Genomic DNA, 23,435 nt, shown 5'->3' on the forward strand with positions numbered 1-23,435 from the left:
TTTTATTTCAAATATTTTAAATTCCTTTATCTGTTCATTCTAAGTTTTGTCTGTAATCTTTTAATATGTTATAAAATCAGATGTAATCTTTCAAATGGCAGATTTTTAATTATATATTTTTTTTTTACATATTTCATCACTCTCAGTTTGATTATATTACATCGCTTGCTAATCTCCTGGCCAAACCGAGAATTGCCCTAATTGAACTCCTGAGCTTGTTTCCTGCTGGAAGTCAAGGCTGGGCCATGCCGTAGGACCTGTGCCGGTGCATAATCATGTCCATGCACAGCATGGTTTTAACTATACTCCTGAGAGAGAGGCAGAAGGCTTAACAGGATTTTATTTCAAGGTTTCCACGCCGGCAATCCCTTGCCAAAATCTCAGAACCACCAACAAATAACGCATTTGGTTTGAGTTATTTCCAATGTCAGATTCGGAAACACTCTGTTTTTTTTTCTTCTTCTTCTTCTTCTTCTTCTTCTTTCATTCTGTGTATTCTGCATGTAAATCTAGACCTTAACATCAGATATCTCATGTATTTAAATGCCATGGATTAACCTGTGAGTTTTTAAGCAGTTTTAGTGTTTCGTCTCTCTCCGTCTCTACTTTTAACTGAACCTGAGTATTTTGGAAGTAAAATGGGCATATCTTTGACATTAATATGGCTATTAGAATTCTTGAAATAACTGTGTGCTTTTTGGCTTTCTAAATCAAGAGTATTAGGAATGTGTGTCACTGATTAATTTGCTTATGAGAGTTTGAGGTCTGAGTGCCTGCCGATATGAATAATGCCCTGCTGTAAGAGTGGAGGGCAAGTAGGATTACCTTGTGATTTGGAGTGATTAGGTTACCGCTCTGGCAGTCTTTTCTCCCAACTACTTTGCTTTCAGATCGGAGTGTCTATAGTTCTTATAACCGACCCGGTACTCTGGTTTCTTTTTGCTTTAATCCTACAGCAAGCTATTGATCAAAAACAGATGTGTCTGTACAGTTTATCTATTGTTCTACTTGTTACCTCTTTCTGCCCTGTTAATCTCTGCCGCCTTAGTAGATCAGTGTTCATCTACACCCAAAACTTTTGCCAAGTCTGTGCCCTTACCACCCAGACAGCTCAATCCATTCTTTCATTTGGATCAAATTCTTCAGAAACAGATATACAGGACAAAATCTGCAAATCAGGTGAAAGGCTATTATAATAGGCCATGTTCACACAGCAGCAGAATGCGGTTGTCAGAAGAGTTGCCAAATCCGCTTATTATGAGCGACTTTGGGATTTTTTTCTCTTCTTTTTTTAAAGTCGCTTATAGATTTGGCCAGTTGCAGGTTTTGTTTATGGTTTATTTCCATAATAGAGTTGCATATTTGGGCCTGTAATTGGTGTTGGCACCCTAGGACAGCCTATGTGTGGTGTGCAGCTTCAAGAGAGAACCCATACATCTTTGTTGTTTTATTTATTCTTTATTTTCTTCATTTTATTTTATCATTTATATTATTTATAAATTTATCATTCAATCATTTATTTATTTTTACCATTTTTATTATATTTCTATATTTTATATTACATATTTTCCTTGCTCTTCCTCGATGCTTGCAATTGTTGTTTAATCTTATGATTGATCACGAATGAGAGATAAGAGGTGTTATGGGATGTTGTTGTGAAGCTTGATACAAAAACACTTGTTGGATTTGTGGTGGTCAGACTGAACATAGTCAAATCTAAACATAAACCCTGCTCATTTTTATCAACATCACTCTGTCTCATGCTTTCTTCTCTTCCCTGGATTCTTCTGTCAGCTTCTCAGGCTAGAAGATTTTTAGTTTATACAGTTTTGGATACCAGACATAATGCAATGTTATAGGTTTTGGGTATCAGACAAAACAAGCTGACTGGTTTTGGATAACAGAAATGCTATTTTATAGGCATATGTGAAATACAACTTTTATTGTGTATTGGTTCAAGGCCAACTGTATTCCTCTAGCTCTTGTGTTGCACAGTTGCTTTTGGTCTCGCTTTTGCTAGGAATGCTGGAACGGTATATTGCGCCTGCTGTCTCATTTCCAATGACAGTGGTTATTTCTCATCTGTATAAACCTCCATAACTCGCTCGCTTTGGTTGATGAGCAGCTTCTTTTGATCTTGTTTTGAGCAGAAAATGCTCTTTACCACAAGAGTGTCTCTTCTGACCGATAAAGTAGCTGATTTTATCTCATCTATATCGCCTGTCCCAGCATTCTCCTTGGCAGATGGGTTAAGACTTTGATCTTGTACTGAGGGAAAAATTATGCTCTCTCAAATGTGGACAGGACAACATGGATGCACACAAGGCGATGTCTGGAAGGCCTTTCATGCTTCTGCTGTTTGTAGCCATAGCTTAATTCTCCTTCCATGTTTCATGCTGGCTTGTGAACAAGCGTTCATTGTTCTTCCCCTTCACTTCCTTGTCTTTCCCACCTATTTTATCATTTACAAGTTGAGAGATCAAACCCCACACAGCTACAGCACTGCAGTGACAAGCCACAGAGCATCGAGTTCCCTGCATGTTTGTTAATGATTATACAATTTGCTTTCATGAAAGGTCTACCTCCTTGTAGCAAGTTTTGTCATTTTCCAAATCACTTTGCATATAACCATATCTGAGAGACTTCTTTGAAGTAGCAAATGTTACCAGACTCCAATAGCATAAAACAAACGGGTGCATGTTCCCATACAGTGAGACAAGTCACTTGTGTTTTTGAAAGTACCTCCCATCTGGTACATGAAAGGGGCCATCGCCTTCAAAGAGGGGAGAGAGGGCCAGTCCTAAACAAATGGTCCCTTTCTGAAGAACAGGTCCAAACTCTCTAAACAGTCTGAATTGGACGCTGAACGTTTTCTCTCTGGGTTCTCCTGCTGAGTGTGACTGTCCCAGTGTTTTTACAGCAAAAAGCACGTGAGAACACACACACACCCTGACACAAAAGCATGTTCTAAGCTTCTTTTTTTTTTGTGGACTGAAAACAAGTGTTCGTGGAATTTAAAATGAAGTAATTTTGAAGAGTTTTTTGCATAGGAATCTTAATTGCGGGGAGCGGCTCTTAAGTTCTCATTCTTGATGTTTAGTGTATGTAAACTTCCTAAAATGTTCTCCTAAACAGTAATTTGTTTACATTCAAGTCAATTGAACTTTAGCACCACCATGCTTGCAATAGAAACAAAACCTCAGTATACTGGCATGCCGACATAAGCTGTTTGTCAGGTCTCTCTTCGTTCAGCCTATTAAATCATGATTTGTTTTTATGAGATTGCCTAATTAAAACAGGTTTCAAAAGAACAGCCAAAACAAAGCTTCTCCCACCTTAGCTTAAATAAACTGATTGGACACAGTGCTGCGGCCAAAATGATGCATTTCCTCTTAGTTTAAACAGCCAGTCAATGACAGACTCTCCATCACAGAGCACCAGACAGCACCAAACAGACGCTGCCGCCTTTCTTGTGTCTCAAACAAATGGATTTCGTATTTGTTGGAGACGCAGAGCTGCTGAACAATGTTTCAAATCAACATTGTTGCTGTGTTCTGTTTGTACTGTGTAGATGTTTTCCCTCAAACGGGTAACGATTCCACCCATTTGTTGCTGGCACCATGTATTCATGCAGAGCAACGCGTCTCAATTTTTCTATAACAAGTTTGACTTTGTCTAAAAAGTCAATATATATTGCTAACCAAAACAAGAAGCTATGATAATTTTTATTTGTGGTGGTCTACCAGTAGATTATCAACATAGATATTTTTGCATTCGTGAAAATATTTTGGTAACACTTTACAATAAGGTTCATTAGTTAACATTAGTTAACTAGTTAACATGGACTAAGAATGAACAATACTTATACAGAATGTATTAATCTTAGTTAATATTAATCTCAACATTTACTAATACATTATTAAAATCATTGTATTAGTTAACACTAGTTAATGAACTGTGAACTAACATGAACAAACAATGAACAGCTGTATTTGTATTAACAAAGATGAATAAATACTGTAACAAATGTATTGTTCATTGTTAGTTAATGTTAGGTAATATATTAACTAATGTTAACTAATGAACCTTACTGAAAGTGTTACTGATATTTGATATTATATGTAATATATGTAGACTATATAGTACAATGAAATATAATAATAAAATAGAGATGTATATGTTAATAAATGAACATATGTATATAATTATCTATCTATCTATCTATCTATCTATCTATCTATCTATCTATCTATCTAATCTATCTATCTAATCTATCTATAATGTCTATATATAATTATACATTTTTAATTTGTTTATACACACACAGACACATTCAGTTATTTGTGATATAAATTTTAGAGCAAGAGAAGCATTTCAATTTGTTTTTAAATCTTGTTGCACTTAGATCAAGCAGATGAAAAAGATATTGAATAAAGTTGTCAAACAAAAATAAGTCTACTCTAAAGTTGTAAATAATATTGATCACAGGTTTTATTATAGAATTAGCATCAAAAGACCATAAAACCTCATCACTGTTGACAATATTCAGGCACTTAAGATGCATTAAGACAGATATATTTGCTTTCAATTGAAGTTTATTTGTTCACATAACTCTACATCTTTACTGAGATTTAGACCGTTCAGATTTCTCCGTGCAGTTCTAGCTCTGCGCCGCTGACAGTCGCTGGGACAGGAGACAGCTGTTAGCAGGGCAGAGACCCGAGACGTCAGGGGACGGGGGGCACGGTGTCTCTGTACTCCTTCAACAAGCTCAGAATGAATGACCTGAATATGTGTCAGGGTAAATGGCACTATGTCTGATGATGTCTCAGATAGAAGACAAATTGCGTGGACCAGTTGGCACAGCTGCCGCAAATGATTCATTATGCAAACCTTATATCATTAGTATCAGTAATGGCATTAAACTTCACACATGGATCCCCACCACAAAATATCTAAAATTACTCAATTGAGTTAACATTTCAAACAAGAAATTTTCTCATTCAAAGCACATGTATTTTTCTGCCCCATGCATAATTTCAGTTATATAAACCAAAGTCGCTTTCTTGCCCTCTATGAACCAGCCTAAGGCTATGTAAGACTCTCGGCTTGAAGATCAAAGTGTCTGTGGTGTTGATCCTGGTATGGGGAGGAATTGAGAATCTGCATGTTAAAACCTCAAACAGAGACACTCTAGGGAGGTCACAGCTCTGTTAGTCAGTCTTCAGTCCGATTTAACCTGATATTAAGAGTTCATGCCCATTCACATCTCACTGCTACTAGATGCTTTTCACGTCCCTCATAAAAAGGGTGTAAGTCTCCATAAACACGCTCCTATTATGGCTCCACACTGCCTGAAAAGAAGCTCTTTGAAAGATGTGAATGCATATTTTTGGTTACTTTATAACATATCATGAATCAGTTGGTTTTATCATTAAAATAAGTCCCATTTATTGATGGCTACCATCTATTCACTATGTTCAGAATGCACTGAATCTCTGAAATGTAAGGTCTGTGGTTTTTATTCAAGTCCAAACGTCTATTATCTCCGGAACGTCCCCTCCCCCTCAGCTTGGCTAATTCCCATTCCCACATATAATTTGAGTTTAGCGAAACGACATATATTTGCTTTCCCATTGCTTTGGGTCGAGATTAGAGCTCCACGGCATTTCACGTTATATTGAGCTGAAATGATGCAGCTTGGCAGTGAATGAAAATGTCATGCTTCGGCAATTGGCGGTGGTATCTCTTAAGAGTATCAGATTAGCTCTAAATATACATGCTGCCCTCTTTTCTGCTCTTCGCTGCTTTGGTTTCAGCTGTGAGAGAAGGATTACTTTATTAGATTATTTCTTAAATCAATTAAACTAAAATAGTCATGCCTAGTTTTCAATACCATACCCCTCTTGCATGCCTTGTTGAAGTGAATGATATAAGTCTGTGTGACATTTGGTTCTTCCTGACATCCCTTAGTATGCCTTATTATGAAATAAGACGTGTAAGGAATGGCATTCGTGGGTCAGTCAAGGTTATAGTGCATGATTTACTGCACATAAGTAAATACAGTTCAAGATAATAAGTAGCGGCATGCATTTGCTCATACACACGCAAGACCTCGATCAAAAGGGATCTGCGCAGTTAGATTCAACTTAATAGGCGAGAAACATCCACTGAGTTTCTTTTGATTTTGAGAGGCATCAGAGAATAACCTCATTCAAACATTTGCAGAAATGTATTTTGGTATGAAAAAGGGTATTATTGAATAAATAAGCAGACTTTTTATTCTTCTTTTAAGTATCTGTATTGATTGTAATGCTGTATTGTTATGTAGTACTTTACAGTAATTTTCCCTAAATGTTATGTTAATCTTTTCATATGCAGTATATGGCTTTTTTTTCTTTTTTCTTTTTTTCACTGTAGCTTTGATGTTTGTTTTTCTTGTTTTTTTCTTTCTTGCTCATTTGTCTCAAATTCATACTCACAGCCCTATGTTCACACACTTAACCACAAAATCAGTGGAATTGCCTGTTTTATATAAAACAGATAGGCTACTGTTAACAGTGGAAAAACTCTTAATGGTCGTATTTTAATTGCGTCGTTATTTGAAAATTGGGTTGTGTGGTGTGTTTTACAGAGGAATCTTGTGAGTGTTACGGAATTCACTGCAGGAGGCGTTTTTGGACCAGAGAGCCATGCAGGTTAATAAGAGAAGCATATGGCCAGAGAACATCTTGACATTTATTACACCGTAGACACTATTAAAATGACAGTTACCATAGATGGTTAAAATATTAACTTGGCCATTGTGTGTGGTGGGAACTGTAATAAATGGATACACGTAGTGGACTATTTTTTATTCTATAAAAATATTTTCTCAACGCATTTATATTTATTATTAGCAATCTGTAAGGATAATGAATCCTTTAATGGACTCTTTTATACTTCTTGATAGACCAAAAATAACAAGAGAATTTAATAGCTCCTTATTATAAATTAGGAAATATCTTTGCTCAGATGTGGACTTCAATGGGCTACTGGGAGTATTTCTGAAGGTTAAATCATTTATTGTGTGAAATGTAGAAGAACCTTTGTCATATAGTGGCTATATGAAACGTGCATCGGGATGTATTCATCACGTGGAAATCATTATTAGCGTGCTTGGAAAATTGCCTTTGCCGTTTTTGGAGTGGCCAATATGGGCCGTGTACAGCACTGTAAATGGCATGAGTGTGGAAACTCTGGCTTACAGCCGCATAGCCTATAATTTTATGGACCATACAAACACTAGAACTGCCATATTTCCAACTTTGTAGCGAATTCTGTGATTTTATTTCCCGAAATTGATGCTCCCATGATTTCTCACTTAATTTACTTCTCATGGATTGCAGTGCAGAAAATAGTGTGTCTTTCCCAAAGTATCAGTTTTTAAAATATATGCTAGACAATTGCATGATATGTGCTTTATTAGAAGGAAATGTAGGCTAATGCTGATATTTTAACAAATATTCCGTTTTCAAAAATCATTACGCTACTGTACTACATAATAATAGTGACAGGATGGACTAGCCTATTTAAAATCATGCCCTGACAAAACAACAAGATAAAGTGATGATAAATCACACCTCTACGCTTGAGTATTTCATATCCTGCACGGATGATGATGTCATCATGACCGTTATGGAATTGTAAACCATTTTAATAAAGCACAGTTATGAACAACTAAATTATATATAGGCTAGAGAGAATGAATACAATATTTTTTTTCCCACTGAAATGTGTAAAGGATATTTGGATAATTAAGAATAATTTGGAAGCAGAAGAGGAAATTAAAATAAAATACAATAAAATATTTGCCTTCAATATCATATAATAAAATGTGTCAGATTGTCATTGGTAAAGTCATCGTTTACACACATACTCATGAGGGACACAAAACGCACCTTTTTCGAGGAATGACCCACAATGCAAATAGCCTTGGAAAAAAAACCCCGCTGAAATTCCCAATCAAAAGTAGCGAGATGTCTGAGTGTCACAGATCATATTTTCAACGTTTTCTTTGGCTTCGTAACCTTAACCACTTTGTTATGCTAATGGCCCCTGACATCAGCGCGAGATCAAAGTGGCGCGAGGGCTCATATAGTCTCGACCTCCGTGTGCACCGTCAGTCCAGCAGATTCCTGCGCGCGAGCAGCACAGCACAGCAAAATCAAGACTCTTCTCTTTATCACTGGACTGTTGCATGATGCTTTCTCACTCGGACTTCACAAAAACGGATTAACTGCAGAAGTTTGGCTGGATTTAAATAAAACGCACTTTTGGATTACTTTGCACAATCGGCATTTTTTTTTTGACGTCAGCCTCTGTTTGATAAAGGTGAGGATGAAAGTGCATTCCGTTTTATTGCGCATAAAGTGTTTACGCTTGACTGCGTCTCTTATTTACAAAGATGTCGTAGTTTTTAAATATCCCTGGTGCAAATTAAAGTCAATTGACAGGGCAATAATCTGCAATAGTGCCTAGATTGTAGACCACCCAAAGGGGTTATATATCGAGTGAACTAATTACATTTTAAGTTTACTTCGGTTCCCCCCCCCCCCAGGTGAAAATACAGGAGATAAAAGATAAAGTGCAATCTTTGCGAAAGCGCAGCCTGCAAGAGTAAAACAGCTGTTTTATTGCTTTTGCGTGGGCTATTTATTGCTACATAGCCTATAATATAATCTTATCGCTCATATCTTTAAATAGGAGTTATCTAGGCTATATCATAAATGAGGTTTGTTTAATATGTAGGCTGTATATGAGCTCTGAAAAATAATAAAATCTCTAAACCACGTATAGACGTAGCTATATCTATCCTAATGGGATATAGATTATAGATAATGCATGGGATGTAAACTACACTTGTATTGTTGTAATTTTCTTTAAAGCAAAAAAAAAAAGAAAAAAAAAAAAGAAGCTAAATTGCTGCCTTAAATTTGTTTGTAAAATAAAAGTTGTGTTCAAGTTACAATCTCCACTTTGAAATTTGTTGTTGATAAAAGCACTAATAAGTATGAAACCGTATCAATTATTATAGTAGAAATTATAGTAGCAAGTTCAACAGCAGAAAACATTTGAAGTGTAATACATATAACAAGTACTATAATTTTGATACATTAGGTACATCTGTAGTTGTAATAGCACTTTTAATGTATAGTTGTCTGGGTAGGTCTATAGCCAGGAGGGGGGAAAAAACAACAGCTCTGCTATCTGGACAATCACTGTCTGTATGTGAAAGCATCATGCCTGAGGCCAGACAGCATGTCCACTGGGAGTTAGAATCTGTTTATTGCCCTCCTGTTCCAGCGAATGGAATAATCTGAAAACATTTGATAACATTCCAAAAATTGCCACACCTATATTTCAGAAATTTGCATGCTGAGTATTAGAAAACACTTTGCAATTTTAAAACACACAAAAAAATTGCAACGTACTATTAAAAAAAGAGTTTTGCTTTAGAATAATTTAGCTTTTGTAATTAGTGTTTTCTTTATTGCTTCTCACAAGGAGATACAAAAACTTAAAATGTATTTAAAATTGTATTTTTAAACCCGCACAACAAGAGAATACGGTAATGCAATAGAATTGGCTAATAAAATAACAATACAGCTTTAAAATACAAAATTACAATTTCGAGCAAAGTGGTGTGTAAAATCTGTTTTTTTAATGTTTTAAAAATTCTTCAGAGTTTGTCAAGTGCACATTGCATATCAACCATCAGATGTGTGCGATCGATTTAATCTGAATCTTATTTTCTTTTTAAAGCAGGAGAGGGACAGAAAGAAGGAACAAGTGTCATGGCTTTTGGCTTTTAATTATAATTGTGTCAAGAAGCAGTGGGGTCAGCGAGCACCTGCGTCAGTGTCTTCTGATCGAGCTGGATCTTATTGTACAGCATGAAGCGAACCTTCCCTTCACTCCCGCTCTGTCTTCTCACATTCCTGCTCCTGTCTCAGCAGTGCACAGGAATCAAATGGCTGTGAGTTGCTCCTTTCTCTATATACCGAAACTGTTTCAAACGCATTCAAGATGTTTTTTCAAGTTGATTTTTTTAAACTATGTGTAACATGAAAAAAAAATGATAATAATGAATTTTGGAACCTGGGAATCGACCTTTTCTTGATAGTGGAACAATGGCTTTTAATTAGGAAAAAATCCTAAAAAAGTCGCTTCACAGAATTTGATCTTAATTCTATCAAGTCGAAAGTAAATCCAGTTCAACACTAATTTCCCGGTAACTTGTAATTTCTGCAGAATGTTTTGTATTCACATAATTGATACATTGGAATGGAAAACATGACGGTGGATAAAATTGGATGTGAAGAGGCCGTTTCGCATGCACAGGATGCTGGTAGAGAGTATTGCATGGCAAAAAATACAAAACAGATGCCGCCATAAACACCTGTGTTCCCTGGATAACAAAGACAGAGGGTGTATGTGTGTGTGAGTGCGGAGGTTAAGACAGGGGTCTGTCAGTCATATCATGGAACATAAAGTGGCGGCCCCTAATCTGAAACAGGCATAGGTAGAGCTGGCATTGGTTGGTTCTCACGAATAGTAATACATGTATGTGTTTTAGTAAAATAGAACAGGAATCATGAAAACAATGCTTGAATTCAACAGGTTTCACTACAAAGTCTTACTGAAATGAATATGGTTTATCTTTAATGATTTTGGTCGCAGACGTTTCGCAATAATTTCTTGTAACTGAAAACGTTCTACCTATTAGATCATTTCTAAGATTACATCTATGACTTGAGTTTCTACTATGACTTAACCTTGCAAAAATGATTCTAGTATTGTATGACAGCTGCTATACCATGGTACATTCTCTAAAGTTTTAACAATGAACAAATCATCTTGCGGATAAACAAAATTTTTTCCATTGGCAATTGCTTTTTGGTTCCTTTCTTGCTTCCAAGTGATGCAGAAATAGTCTTCTTCCATTTGCTCTAATCTTGATTGATTATCTCTGGGAATGGGTTGTTGTTTGCATGCCTTTGCGAGCGAGACACTGAACAATTTTAGCCCGCAGCTTAAATGCGTGCGAGAACGCTTTGTTGATGTTACTCTTAATATTTTAGAGTTGGCTTTAACCATGTTTATTTGAGTTTGAGTTTAAACTCAAGACTTGCCACAAATATTTTGATCACTTTTCACACCACCAAACATTTGAATTCTGTTTAACTTGTGATATAAAATTTGATTAAACATCTTCACCTCAAAAGACATTTAAATGAACGAATGGAGTTTACAGACATCAAGTGTTCACTGAAACATGTGTCTTTCCTCATCCAGGGCACTATCACAGACCACACAACACATCAACAAGACCCAGCACTGCAAGAGTTTACCAGGCCTCGTCTCCTCTCAGGCTCAGCTCTGTAGGAGTAACCTGGAACTCATGCAAACCATCATCCAAGCAGCACGGGAGGTTAAAAAGGTCTGCCAAAAGACCTTTGCAGACATGCGCTGGAACTGTTCCTCTATTGATACTCAAAAATTCCTCCCGGACCTGGAACGAGGTGAGTTACTGAAGAAAATCATGTCCAAAGAGGATTATTTCCAAGTCAAGCCTATTTTGTGTGAACCTTTTCTGAAATCTATCCACAGATGTTCTGTTTAGACACAGTAAGCCCTAAATATACGAAAGGGCCACTGTCCGTCTATTGCCAGTTCCTTCAAGGCAACTTAAGTGACCACACACCTCTCTTTATACCCGAGTATGGTTTCCATTCAGGCCTTAATAGGTCTGAGGAACCCATCTAATTGTTGAGGGAAAACTTTATGAGGGCAATGGTTTAAAAAGCAGCCTACGGTGATCCTTAAACACTCTCGCTCCGGGTAACGAAGACTATGCCAGTTAAATGCTGCAATTGGGCCTAAGTGCCTCGCTGCATGATAAAAGAAATCGTACCCCTGCTCACCCGGAAACCTCCGACCCATGGAATTCTTGCACATCGCTCTTCTTTCTATTGCTCCGTTTGATGTGAGGCTTCACGGAGGAGCAGCGTTTACTGTGAGGACTAACAATAGGAGCCATTCTATTCAATGAGAGATGCTATTGAGTGAGTTAGTCAGTAATGGACAGAGAATTGCCTTTTTTTTCGCTAGTTTCACAGTCTTTTAAATCCTAACAGTTTTACCCTGTGTCCGACCCCTGTAGCACAGATGTGATTTTTTAGCTGTCAACAAATTAAAGAAATATGAAATCAATTAAATAAAATAGTCATGAAAGGGATATCATGTTGTCCACTTTATGTTTTTCATTGCTTTTCCATGGATTTATGATTTGTGTCGTCACGTCTTGAATTTCCACACGGCGCTGACACATGCATGCTTTGCTTTAACGGATGGTTTAATCGTCCTCCCTATTTATTTATTAAGAGCTTTTAGCATGATCCAAATACTGGTTATGGTCAAACTAAATCTGGTTGAAGTTCTAGAGAACTGTCCTCCTTCCCAGTAGACCATTCGCATTTGTCAAGAGTTAAAGCGCTCCTGCTTCTCATAAGTGCACCGCTAAGGAGATGGTCTTTGATGTACCTTGTACGGGGTCAAGCTGAGCCTCTCCAGTTTCTACACCTATTATCTTGTCATGACATATGTGCACTGTGAGAACAGTTCAGTAATCTCCGCCATTATCCTTTCTTACTGCATTCTGACGGGTTTCTCATGTTGCTTTGCTTTTCTATAAGGGAAAAAAGTCAGTGATGAGGATTCAGAATTCATGTTTTTTTTTGTTTTTTTTTCAGGAACGAGGGAATCTGCATTTGTATACGCTCTCTCTGCAGCCGCTATAAGTCACACTATAGCACGGGCGTGCACCTCCGGAGACCTGAGGTTGTGCTCGTGTGGTCCGATTCCAGGTGAAATACCAGAGCCTGGGTACAGGTGGGGCGGCTGTGCTGATAACCTGCATTATGGTCTCCTTATGGGCTCCAAGTTTTCTGATGCACCTATGAAGTTTAAGAAGAAGTCTGGCACGCATGCCAACAAGCTGATGCATCTTCACAATAGCGAAGTGGGCAGACAGGTAAGCGGTACCTCACAGAAACCACATGGTATCAATTATTCACTATGAAAGACTCAAGGCTTAAAGGGTTAGTTCACCCAAAAATGAAAATTCTGTCATTAATTACTCTCCCTCATGTCGTTCCAAACCCGTAAGACTTTCATTCATCTTTGGAGCACAAATGAAGATTTTTTTTATGAAATCTGAGAGCTTTCTGTCCCTCCATAGACATGAACATAGAAAGTTCATAAAGAGATTGAAAACGAATCCATATGAATTGAGCAGTTTAGTCCAAAATTTCTGAAGACACTCGATCGTTTTATATGATAACCAGATTTAATTTAGTTTTTATTCAGATATAAACATTGATCAGCGAACCTAAACAGAATCTCAAATCTCAACAAACCTCAATGGTTCTTGCTGAAGCTCAATCGTGCTGCGTAACATGAGAATGTACTTCATTGGTTCTTGCTGAAGCTCAATCGTGCTGCGTAACATGAGAATGAACCTCATTGGTTCTTGCTGAAGCTCAATCGTGCTGCGTAACATGAGAATGAACCTCATTGGTTCTTGCTGAAGCTCAAACGTGCTGCGTAACATGAGAATGAACTTCATTGGTTCTTGCTGAAGCTCAAACGTGCTGCGTAAAACGAGAATTAACCTCATTGGTTCTTGCACGTCAAGCGAACGTGCTTGAGCCTCCGTTTACCACAACTGATGTGTGAGTTGATGAATGTTTAAAAGTGCATTACAATTAAATTCATTAAAATTTTTGGGTGAACTAACCCTTTAAGGTGCGTTTACATGTATTGTTGCTTGGCAAAATTTCACGGGACATTCCAACAAGAATTTACATGGGAGTTTTGCATCAGGGCGAAAAGTTTTCCACGAGATTTCGCTCGTGTTTGAGTTGGTGACACATATTTGCTGCATTGGTCGACAGAAAGCTGCTTGGTTTGACAGTCACTTCTGTGTGAGCTGTTCTTATTACATCCTACACTATTGACAATTTTGGCTGCGAAATTTCACTGAAATACTGCTAATGTGACCACACCCTTAATCTGACAGGCAGTCGGTCAAGGAATCTGATTCGAATTATAAACTTGATTCAAACCAAGTTCTTAATTAAAATGGGGTTTTTGGTATTCGTTTGAGTATGATCTGTTTTCAAAGTAGATTTTTTTCTTTATTTGATGCAGAAAAGCTGTCCAAATTCACTAGTATGTTGCATTCCCTGTGTAGATTGTCATAATGTCATTTTACTTTTGACTTCATCTGAATCCATCCCAAACCCCCCTACGCAGGCTTTGCGAGACGCTCTGGTCATGAAGTGCAAATGCCACGGTGTTTCTGGATCCTGCTCCATTCGGACCTGTTGGAGAGGCTTACAGGACCTGAAAGACATCGCAATGGATCTCAAGACCAAGTACTTGTCAGCCACTAAGGTGGTCCATCGGCCCATGGGCACACGCAAGCAACTCGTCCCCAAAGACATCGACATCCGGCCAGTCCGAGAGAACGAGCTGGTTTATCTGCAGAGTTCACCAGACTTTTGCATGAGGAATGACAAGATGGGCTCTTTTGGTACTCAGGACAGGTGAGACTAACTAATTAACAGATTACATACTTCAGTGCTCAGACAATAAGGATTGTTTGGTTTTTTGGGAAATTTGGAATTTATAAAGTCAAATTTATAAATGCCCCTCCAATATTTTCACAGGCCCTAATTTAGAAAGTATATTTCTAATATCATATTTTTATGCATTTGAGATTTTTTTTAAATATATAATATTTAAAAATATTTTATTACCATTTCATATACCTGTCATTGGACACAAGTACTTCATGTGACAGCAATGATAGATCATAAAAACATATCTTAAAGTGCAAACATTTGAAGTCCAGAAACAAAACTAGAATCAAATTTAACTAACTCTAACGGACTGACCTCTGGCCTCATTTTAAACTTGCTGATTTGTTGCTGATTAGAAAAACAAATTATTCCACATTTCCACAACTATTTTAACTTATAGCTTGTTTTTAAGCACAATTCTCATGTCATTAAATGTGGTGCAACCTTTTAGTTTGTCAGTTCATAAGGTTTATTTTGTCCCTCTTTTACTGTCTCTTCTCTTCCTTCTCTGGTGGCACCATTTTGTTGTGAAAAGCCCTGATAAAGCATAGAGGATCAGTCTGTGTGTGTAGTGTACACACGTGTCTTTGACATGTCCAAAGTGACTGTGTCCTCTTCACCGTTATCACAGTCAGTCTGTGAGTAATGCAGTTATTCACAGAGCTAAGAGCTCTCGGCTGATACCAGCACTGCACACACAGATTAACACGACAATGAATTCTTCCTGCTTATTTCCTATTGCTTTATCAGTGGAGACTCAGGTATAGATTTAGGTAAGAATGGAGTAACCTCAGCTTCCTTGCTTTTGTTATGTTTGCGTATAAATGTGCTCTGTAATGTTTTTTTTGGCTAAGATACATGGAATTATTGGATCATATGACATTATTTTTCAGCAACCGTGTGCAATTCACAGTCTTAAAGTCACCATGAACCTGACAATTCTTATTTTTAAATTCATGTGCCCTCATAATTTATAATCAAAATAACTTCCCCTCCTTCTTCTCTGATGATGTGTTTACTGGTGCGAGGGCAGGACAACCTATAACTCACATGACATCACAGCAATAGCAAACCACAAACATCCAACCATCCAATCAATTCCTGATTGACAAAATCAAGTCCCGTCCTACATTTCGTTTTGATATACATCACAATAGGGAAGTAAAGACTATTGCCAAAACACTTCCAAAAATGGTGGCAACAAAAATAAAAGACACTGGGTCTTTTAGTGTTTTTGCACCCTTAAAGGGCACTTTGGGAAGGGGACACCATTTGTAGGGGCGATCCAAACGAAAGTGAACTTCTAAATCTTTTCACGAAGGGCCCTTCCACAAGTCCGTTAGCGAAGGGAACATGCGATGGTCACTTCAAGGAAGTAATTTAATTGTTTATTAAGTCCTCGCGATTCTTTTTAAATCTAGATATAGAAGGTGAGCTGGAGTTAACGCATGACACAGAAGTGCCCTACTGCCTATAAAGTCCCCACTTCAAGGGTGCTGCCCTTCGGAGTAAGTAGGGCATAGGGGTGCTCACTTCCGATTTAGGCTTTACATATAGGTATTATAAGTCAGTGCACAAATAACCTAGAGACATGCTGTATGTCAGGTGCACTCAACACACAGTATGCATCCTCGGCCTTAATCCTGATAAGACCACTCACATGCGCTCTCTGTTCATATATTTAGTGCTTTGCACTTGGTCACAAGACACTGGTGTGTTTTGTAATCATTAGAGAACGTCAACAGGGAACTGTGTGTGTCGCACATGTTGCTTCCATGGTGGTCTCTGGTATGTAGAGGGTTCAGCTCCTCTGTTGAACCCATCACCCTATACCTGTCTCTAAAACATGTGACTACAACATCTCCTGTCCTCACATTTAATTGTTTAGATTTTCTGTCAGTTCTACAGAAGGTCAATTAGTATAATACCATTAAAACAAGGGTGAGTCTCATGAAACCTGTGAAGAACAAGTCCAGGTCATATTCCACCCCGAAATCAAATCAGCACTATATATCATATCAGCACTATAACAATTAATAATAACATTTGATTTTTATTTATTTTTTGATTTTGGGGGTGAAATGTGAGATTCACCCATGAAGTCAGGAAGAAGTCAGGAAGCTGCTATCATTGCACATCCTCTCTTTGTGATTTGGAAGGTCTTAAGATAATGATCCATAAGTGTTACCCTAACTAGACCTGCAGAGTTGGGTTCTCTAATCTGATTTGGCGATGAGAGATGGGTAGAGACCAAATGACAAGAGTATCTCATCGGCCTCATCTATAGTTACATTGCTCTCCGTGTTCCCCCGTGCCGCTTTGTGGGCCACAAGACTGTGATTAATGAAATTGGCACATTAGAAGTTCAGACAGAACAACATCCCAAAGGCTTAGAGATGATCGGTATCGCTAAAGAAACAATCTGTGAGCGATGTTTTAAAGATGTGTTTTAAAATGTGTTTTCAGTTTGAGGTAAAATTTTAAGTTCTGCTCACAGCTGTTAAATTGTGAAACTGATGGTAAAACCAGATCACTTTAAGAACATTAGGAGTTTAGGAGGAAAGTGTACTAAATTTAGGCTTTTTTCCCCCTACTCTTCATAAATTATAAACATTTTGACTTTTGACTCCACGTTGGTGCAGGTCAGCATTTGAATATATGCTACTCATCGTGTCCTAAAGCATATTTGCCTGCCTTTCAGCATTGACCTGGGAGAGACTTTTACTTTAGTTTTAAATAACAGCATTCTTCACTTTTCTCTCCTTCTCATAGTAGCCATGCCCTCTGTCTGTCTCTCAGCACCCTGACCATTAACACCACACAATTATAAAACAATGCACTTACACGGAGAGGGCTACACACAGGCCGACCCCTAGTGTATAGAGTGTGATTTATGACAGGGCTATTCATTGCTCAGATGCCTCAGGCTTCAGTACATGAGGGCGTCTGCAAGATCCACTCCTGCTAGATTTAAATTCAAGAGAAGAAAATGTTCCCTGGGTACGAATCAACTGGCTCTTAAACGAGCTATAAGAAGTTTTAGTGCTGTTGGTTTAATATGTGGCTGAGCTAAATGTTTACCTTGGTTTGAAAAGACGCTTATGTTTAGTAATGGCTCTCATGGTCACAGAGAGATGTTTGGTCATCTATTTGTGTAAAAATGTATTTTTGAAGTCTTGTTCCTGGATTGGGTACGAGTTAGTTGTCCAACAACTGACTAGTCATTTAGTACATTTATCTTCTACATTAATTAGTATTATTTTTATTTTTTTTAAGTGTGTGTTCCCCCCCAGTTTATTATTAAAAAGTATTGATACATTTTTAATCAGTGAGACAAATTGGCTGTTTTATATTTTACAAAAAAAGAAAAGATAATGGTAGATAAATATAGAAAATGATTCTGAAAATATTTCTATAATTTATCATTCATTCAATATTAAAATGTCTAGATAAAATTTTTTTAAAATAAGAAATAATATAAACTGTGAAAATAGAAAAATCTTGAAGATATTTCCAGATTTTATGAAAAATAAAAATAAAAATGTATATTCTTTAATATTAAGTGTGTTGATAAAAAATGGTCAGAATAAAAAATGTGTAAGTACTTATATAATAAACTTTATATGATTTTAAAAATACTTTTTATGAAAAACTGTAATAAAAAGTACTATTTTATCAGAAATATAAAAAGTGAAAATATAGAAAATTAAATATAGAAAATATTTCTGCAGATTTTTATATAAAATATTATTCATCAATATGAAGTCTTGCTAAAAAATAATGTCAAATAATTAAAATGGACTTTAATAAAAAAATATAAATAATAATAAAAAAAAGGAAAATATTTCTATAGATGTTTCTAAAAATATATATATATATTTCTCCCAAATATGTGTGTGCTTTGTCTTGCTAAAAGCATTGCTGTTAAAAATAGCCCTTAAGTGTTATGTAAAAATCTCCCGAGAAAGTCATCCAATCAGAGCAATTATACTAGTATAACTAATTGCTGTCAATCCATTACTTAGTGTAGTTCATTTTTTTATTTGCATAGCCTAAGTTTTTATAATGTTTCAGAGTTGAATGGTTGGTACAGTGTGTACTATAAAGTTGTTTTTGTCTGTTTGTTCTATAGGCAGTGCAATAAGACCTCCAGCGGCAGTGACAGCTGTGATCTGATGTGCTGTGGCAGAGGCTACAACCCTTATTCAGAGAGAGTGGTGGAGCGCTGCCACTGCAAATACCACTGGTGCTGCTACGTCACGTGCAAAAAGTGCGAGAGGACTGTGGAGAAATATGTGTGCAAATGAGTCTGCTATCCATCTCTGCGGTCTGCTCCGATAATTGTGCTGATCCCCATCACTCGTACCTATTCTCAGCTAAACTAATCTAAAGGAGATCTGGAATCCGCTCTACTCATTTTAACAGAACTGGACTGAATTCTCATTCGAATTCCCAGACATTGTGGTTGAACAAGCTGAAAATGTCAAGACTTGATTCTGTTCTAGATATATTCAGCCTGGGTGTGGAGCATAACCTTTGTCTACCTGACATACTCGGCCACAGATAACCAAAGCATGTTACCAACAAGGCTTACTTTTGTCTTATGCTTTTCCAGCTTGTATGCTTTTGAGAAAACATGGTTTATTTTTGGCTATATGAACTTTTATAAAGAAATATCAACTCAGAAGCTGGACTTTATTTTTTTACTGCACAAATGAACATGTTTTTTTTGTTAAAAACACCCAGCTCACCGTCCTCAAGAGGATTTTTCCTCTTTTTTTAAACATAAAAGCATATGCTCCTTTATCCAGATTTTAAGTCTATTTTCTTAGACAGTACCCGGGTCCCTTGTTTTATTTTTTTAAAAGGTACATTTTCCCTATTTTTGACAAGGCATTGATTTTAAGCACTCTTCTTAGAACCTTCGGAATTGCTTGACGTTCCAGAGGATTCCACATTCCAAGTTCTAAGGGATACAGGCTTCAAAACTCAGATGGTACTTTACTTTTACCAGTTAAGACTGTTTAAGAGACTGACGAGATAAAGAAAGTGCTGAACACGCAAAGGGAACTTCAAATGCGGCTCTTGGATGAGGAACTTTGCAATGGCTTCCATCTGTTGGTTGGTTACTTCAATTCTAGAGGAAGAATACCTGTATTTATTCCACGTATATCAGCAAGGACATTGGACTATATGTGTTGTGCCTTGTTATATTTTTTTTACCCAACATAAAAAAAATGCTGACATTCAAATGCCAAACCTCTCTGAGCATGTGAACAGAGTATGTGGGTCACCCATTACGGCCTTCGTGAACCACTTATCTGTGGATGTACATACTGTCATTTTTGTATGCTGAATTAAAAAAAAAGAAATATTTATAAACTAATTAAAAATCTTTACCATTTAAACCTCTAAGACTCCCTTTTTTCTTTTCATTCACAAGGACTTTCATGACATGTTGAGCAAGATTGACTGCAAAAACAAAACCACACTGGCTCATTATTTCTTGACCGGTATATCCAAAGTTTTAACATAGTTGTCATTAATTTAAGTTCCTTGTCTTGAGCAAATAACAATTTAGCACAATTACACATGACATTTCTATTAATCATCTCACACTTGTTATTGTTCCGATTAAAAGCACGCAAGAACTGGTTTCTCAAACTCAAAAACCCTGGGGAAGTGTTTGTTTGGACATCATATCCCAATAAATAGCAACTTGCTAGTGCTAGCGCAAGCGCTAGCAAAACCTCTGTGCTTGGCACAATGTGCTCAACTCTTTCCAGCGTTTAATTGTCCATTACTCAGGGGCCTGAACGACTGTTGTTTTATTCAGGTTTTACAACAACAGAGAAGATGACGTAGATGGACTGAAACCTTACATGAAAACAGTTCAGGCTCAATTCCTTGTCATTTTCAAATTGCTTCTCATGGTATGACCAGAACAGATTTTCAAGGGGTTAGCATTAAGATGAGCCTCTTTGCTTTAGCTCTGTTTTAACACTTTGAGGTCATGAGCACCACCAGGCAAGCACATGTTCTCCAGGTTGACTGACATTGTAAGAGAGCAAACTCGGCCAGGAAAGCAGACAGCGCAACGCAATACCAGACAAGGAGGCCTGGATAGATTTTGGAGCTTTTACAGTGTTTTGTTTGTTTGCGGTAGTCAAGAAATCAGTGTACGGGTGATTAGCACGTATTTTGAGAGGATTTTAATGATGAAAGTGCACAGTTCATATACAGAAAAGTTCTGCCTTGTTAGCTAGCCAAGCTGTTGTCATGGACTCATATAGGTTTTTCATGCTGAGAAAGCTCTCGGGCCAAGAACAACGCTTGTGTTTTCATACATGCTGAGGAAAATCCTGTAACAGAAAATCATTTGTAAAGTGGGACCGCTGAGAAGGAAGCAACGTGCTCGTACATCACATTTCAAGTCGATTACGACCCAAAACACAATTGCAGATAGTAGCAGCAAGCTCATTACTTCCCGTTCTTCCCTATCAGCGTTTAACCAGACTTTCAACACAGATAAGTGTTTTCAAGTGATGAGTCTATGCAACAGGGTCTAAATTTTTTCTTGTAAATTTAACTAAAAACAACCTCAGACAATTTACAAGACAGTCTGACAGTCTTATATAATCAACACAAAAGAACTTGTGAAAATGGAAAAACTAATTTTGGCTGTATCTTTTTCAAATTTCCCTAAATGGCACGTTAAAATAAAATGGCTGTCGTTGATCACTTTACATACCAGTTAAGGCAGGAACACACTACAGAACTTTTCGAATCTGAACAGATTTCTAAGACTGCATCATACACTTGCTGACTCTGTAAATGGTTGAGAAAACTGGGCATCATACACTTAACGGCTGAGGAAGGATGACATTATATCAGACTTCCAATTAAAACTAACTCACTCAGAAAACATGAAACTATGAAGCGCATGACAAATAAAAACAATCGGCTCAAAATATCAAATGTGTTTGATATCCTCCGACTGGAAGGATTCATAATTTGAAGTGAAGAAAGTGAAGTGAAGAGTCTTTGCCATTATACACTACATGATTTTCAATTACACTTTATTTTAAGGTGCCATTGTTACAATGTTATTATACATTTAAGTACTGAGTAATATTACATGTACTTACTGTATGGTTAGGGTAGGATTAGGGTTTGGTTGAGGGTTAGTTGCATGTAATTATGCATAAGTTTACTGTTATTACTATGGTAAGTACATGTAACATAATGTGACCCTGGATCACAAAACCAGTCGCACGGGTATATTTGTGGCAATAGCCAACAATACATTGTATGGCTCAAAATTATCGATTTTTCTTTTATGGCAAAAATCATTAGGATATTAAGTAAAGATCATGTTCCATGAAGATATTCTGTACATTTCCTACCGTAAATATATAAAACATGTATTTTTGTGAGTGAATGCAGCACAATCGCCAACATAAATGTAGAACTTTAAAGGCGATTTTCTCAATGTTTTGATTTTTTTTGCACCCTCAGATTCCAGATGTTCAAATCGTTGCATCTCGACCAAATATTGTCCCAATCCATACATCAATGGAAAGCTTTCATATGATGTATAAATCTCAATTTCAAAAAATGTACCCATGTGACTGGTTTTGTCATCCAGGGTCACATATTATGTAACATGGACACTGTAAAATAAAGTGTTACCTGATTTTCTGAAAAAACGTCAACTCGACTGCCCGATATCCGCAGAGTGGATCTGAATTCTGCAACTAGCATTGACTACTCCAGACAGCAAATCAGGGTGACAATTTGGGCAAAAGTTGTGTTAGTGTATTCCAGCCTTGAGATGGTCTCTTCCTGTCTAAGTGGGCAGTTCTTGACCAGAATAAGCAACAAACAGACTTTATCTTCCACTATAAGTTCACATGCCAAATTAAAATGACATACTGGGTTAGCATGAATAAAGTTAGTCATGGGGTTGAGCTGGCATTGGATGTCTATGTATAAGTCTAAGTTTGGGCCTGTTTGTGGGGGCAGGTAGGGAAAAGTGAGGAAATAGCCATCTTGTGCAGGTGGGAGGGGTACTTCAGCGCCCACAGCTAGTTCTGTCGACAGACTCAAGGACGCCTCTGTCAGTTGTGTGCCCTATCCTGGCAGCTGGAGGTGGGGGTTTGGGGTGTTAGTCACCCCTGCCCTCTCTCTGTCAAAGGGGCTTGAGCTATCACCAACACCAGGGACTCTCAAACGATGAGTGAGAAGACGCATGACCGGGTACCCCGTTAAAAGAGGACAGCAAACACAAAGACCGTGGAGGTCCAGCAGTCCTTTTCTCACGCACTCTCTCAGCCAGGAGCCATACCTGTCACACACACCTTTAAAGGAGTGTGAAGGTTGTCATGTCATGAGGGGGAAGTATGGCCAACTAATCATAATGGGACAGGTATAATGGGAACAAAACTGAAATAGAAATTTTGACAGTTACTGATAGCCAGTAATTATTTTCCATGCTGCTGCCGACAACATGACGTCTGATATTATAATCTATATTGTTAACAGTGTTTGCTAAGGCAAGCATTTATTTTATTATTGGGCATACTTCATACTTTAAAGTATAGGGCCTATATTAAACTTTGTGTGCATATGCCAAAATATAAAAAACTCAATCCAACCACATAGCAACGAGAGAGAGAGAGAGAGAGAGAGAGAGAGAGGGAGAGGGAGAGGGAGAGGGAGAGGGAGAGGGAGAGGGAGAGAGAGAGA

General features: G+C 37.4%; 1 protein-coding gene across 2 annotated transcripts; it reads left to right on the forward strand.

Annotated features, from left to right (window-relative positions):
• Positions 1–8,151: 8,151 nt before the first annotated feature.
• On the forward strand, positions 8,152–20,095 carry wnt11 (wingless-type MMTV integration site family, member 11). 2 transcript variants are annotated; one of them, XM_082157101.1, is made up of 6 exons: positions 8,152–8,373; positions 9,805–10,018; positions 11,338–11,564; positions 12,795–13,075; positions 14,359–14,651; positions 18,820–20,095. In XM_082157101.1, the coding sequence occupies exons 2-6, from the start codon at positions 9,936–9,938 to the stop codon at positions 18,992–18,994; spliced, it is 1,059 nt and encodes a 352-aa protein (XP_082013227.1). In that variant the 5' UTR covers positions 8,152–8,373; positions 9,805–9,935; the 3' UTR covers positions 18,995–20,095. The 2 variants fall into 2 exon arrangements, with proteins under 2 accessions (XP_082013227.1, XP_082013226.1); XM_082157100.1 differs by having other exon boundaries at positions 9,808–10,018.
• The last annotated feature ends 3,340 nt before the right edge of the window (positions 20,096–23,435 follow it).

Source organism: Leuciscus leuciscus (assembly GCF_965113295.1).
Source record: "Leuciscus leuciscus genome assembly, chromosome: 24".
In the NCBI taxonomy this organism is placed as follows: Eukaryota; Metazoa; Chordata; class Actinopteri; order Cypriniformes; family Leuciscidae; genus Leuciscus; species Leuciscus leuciscus.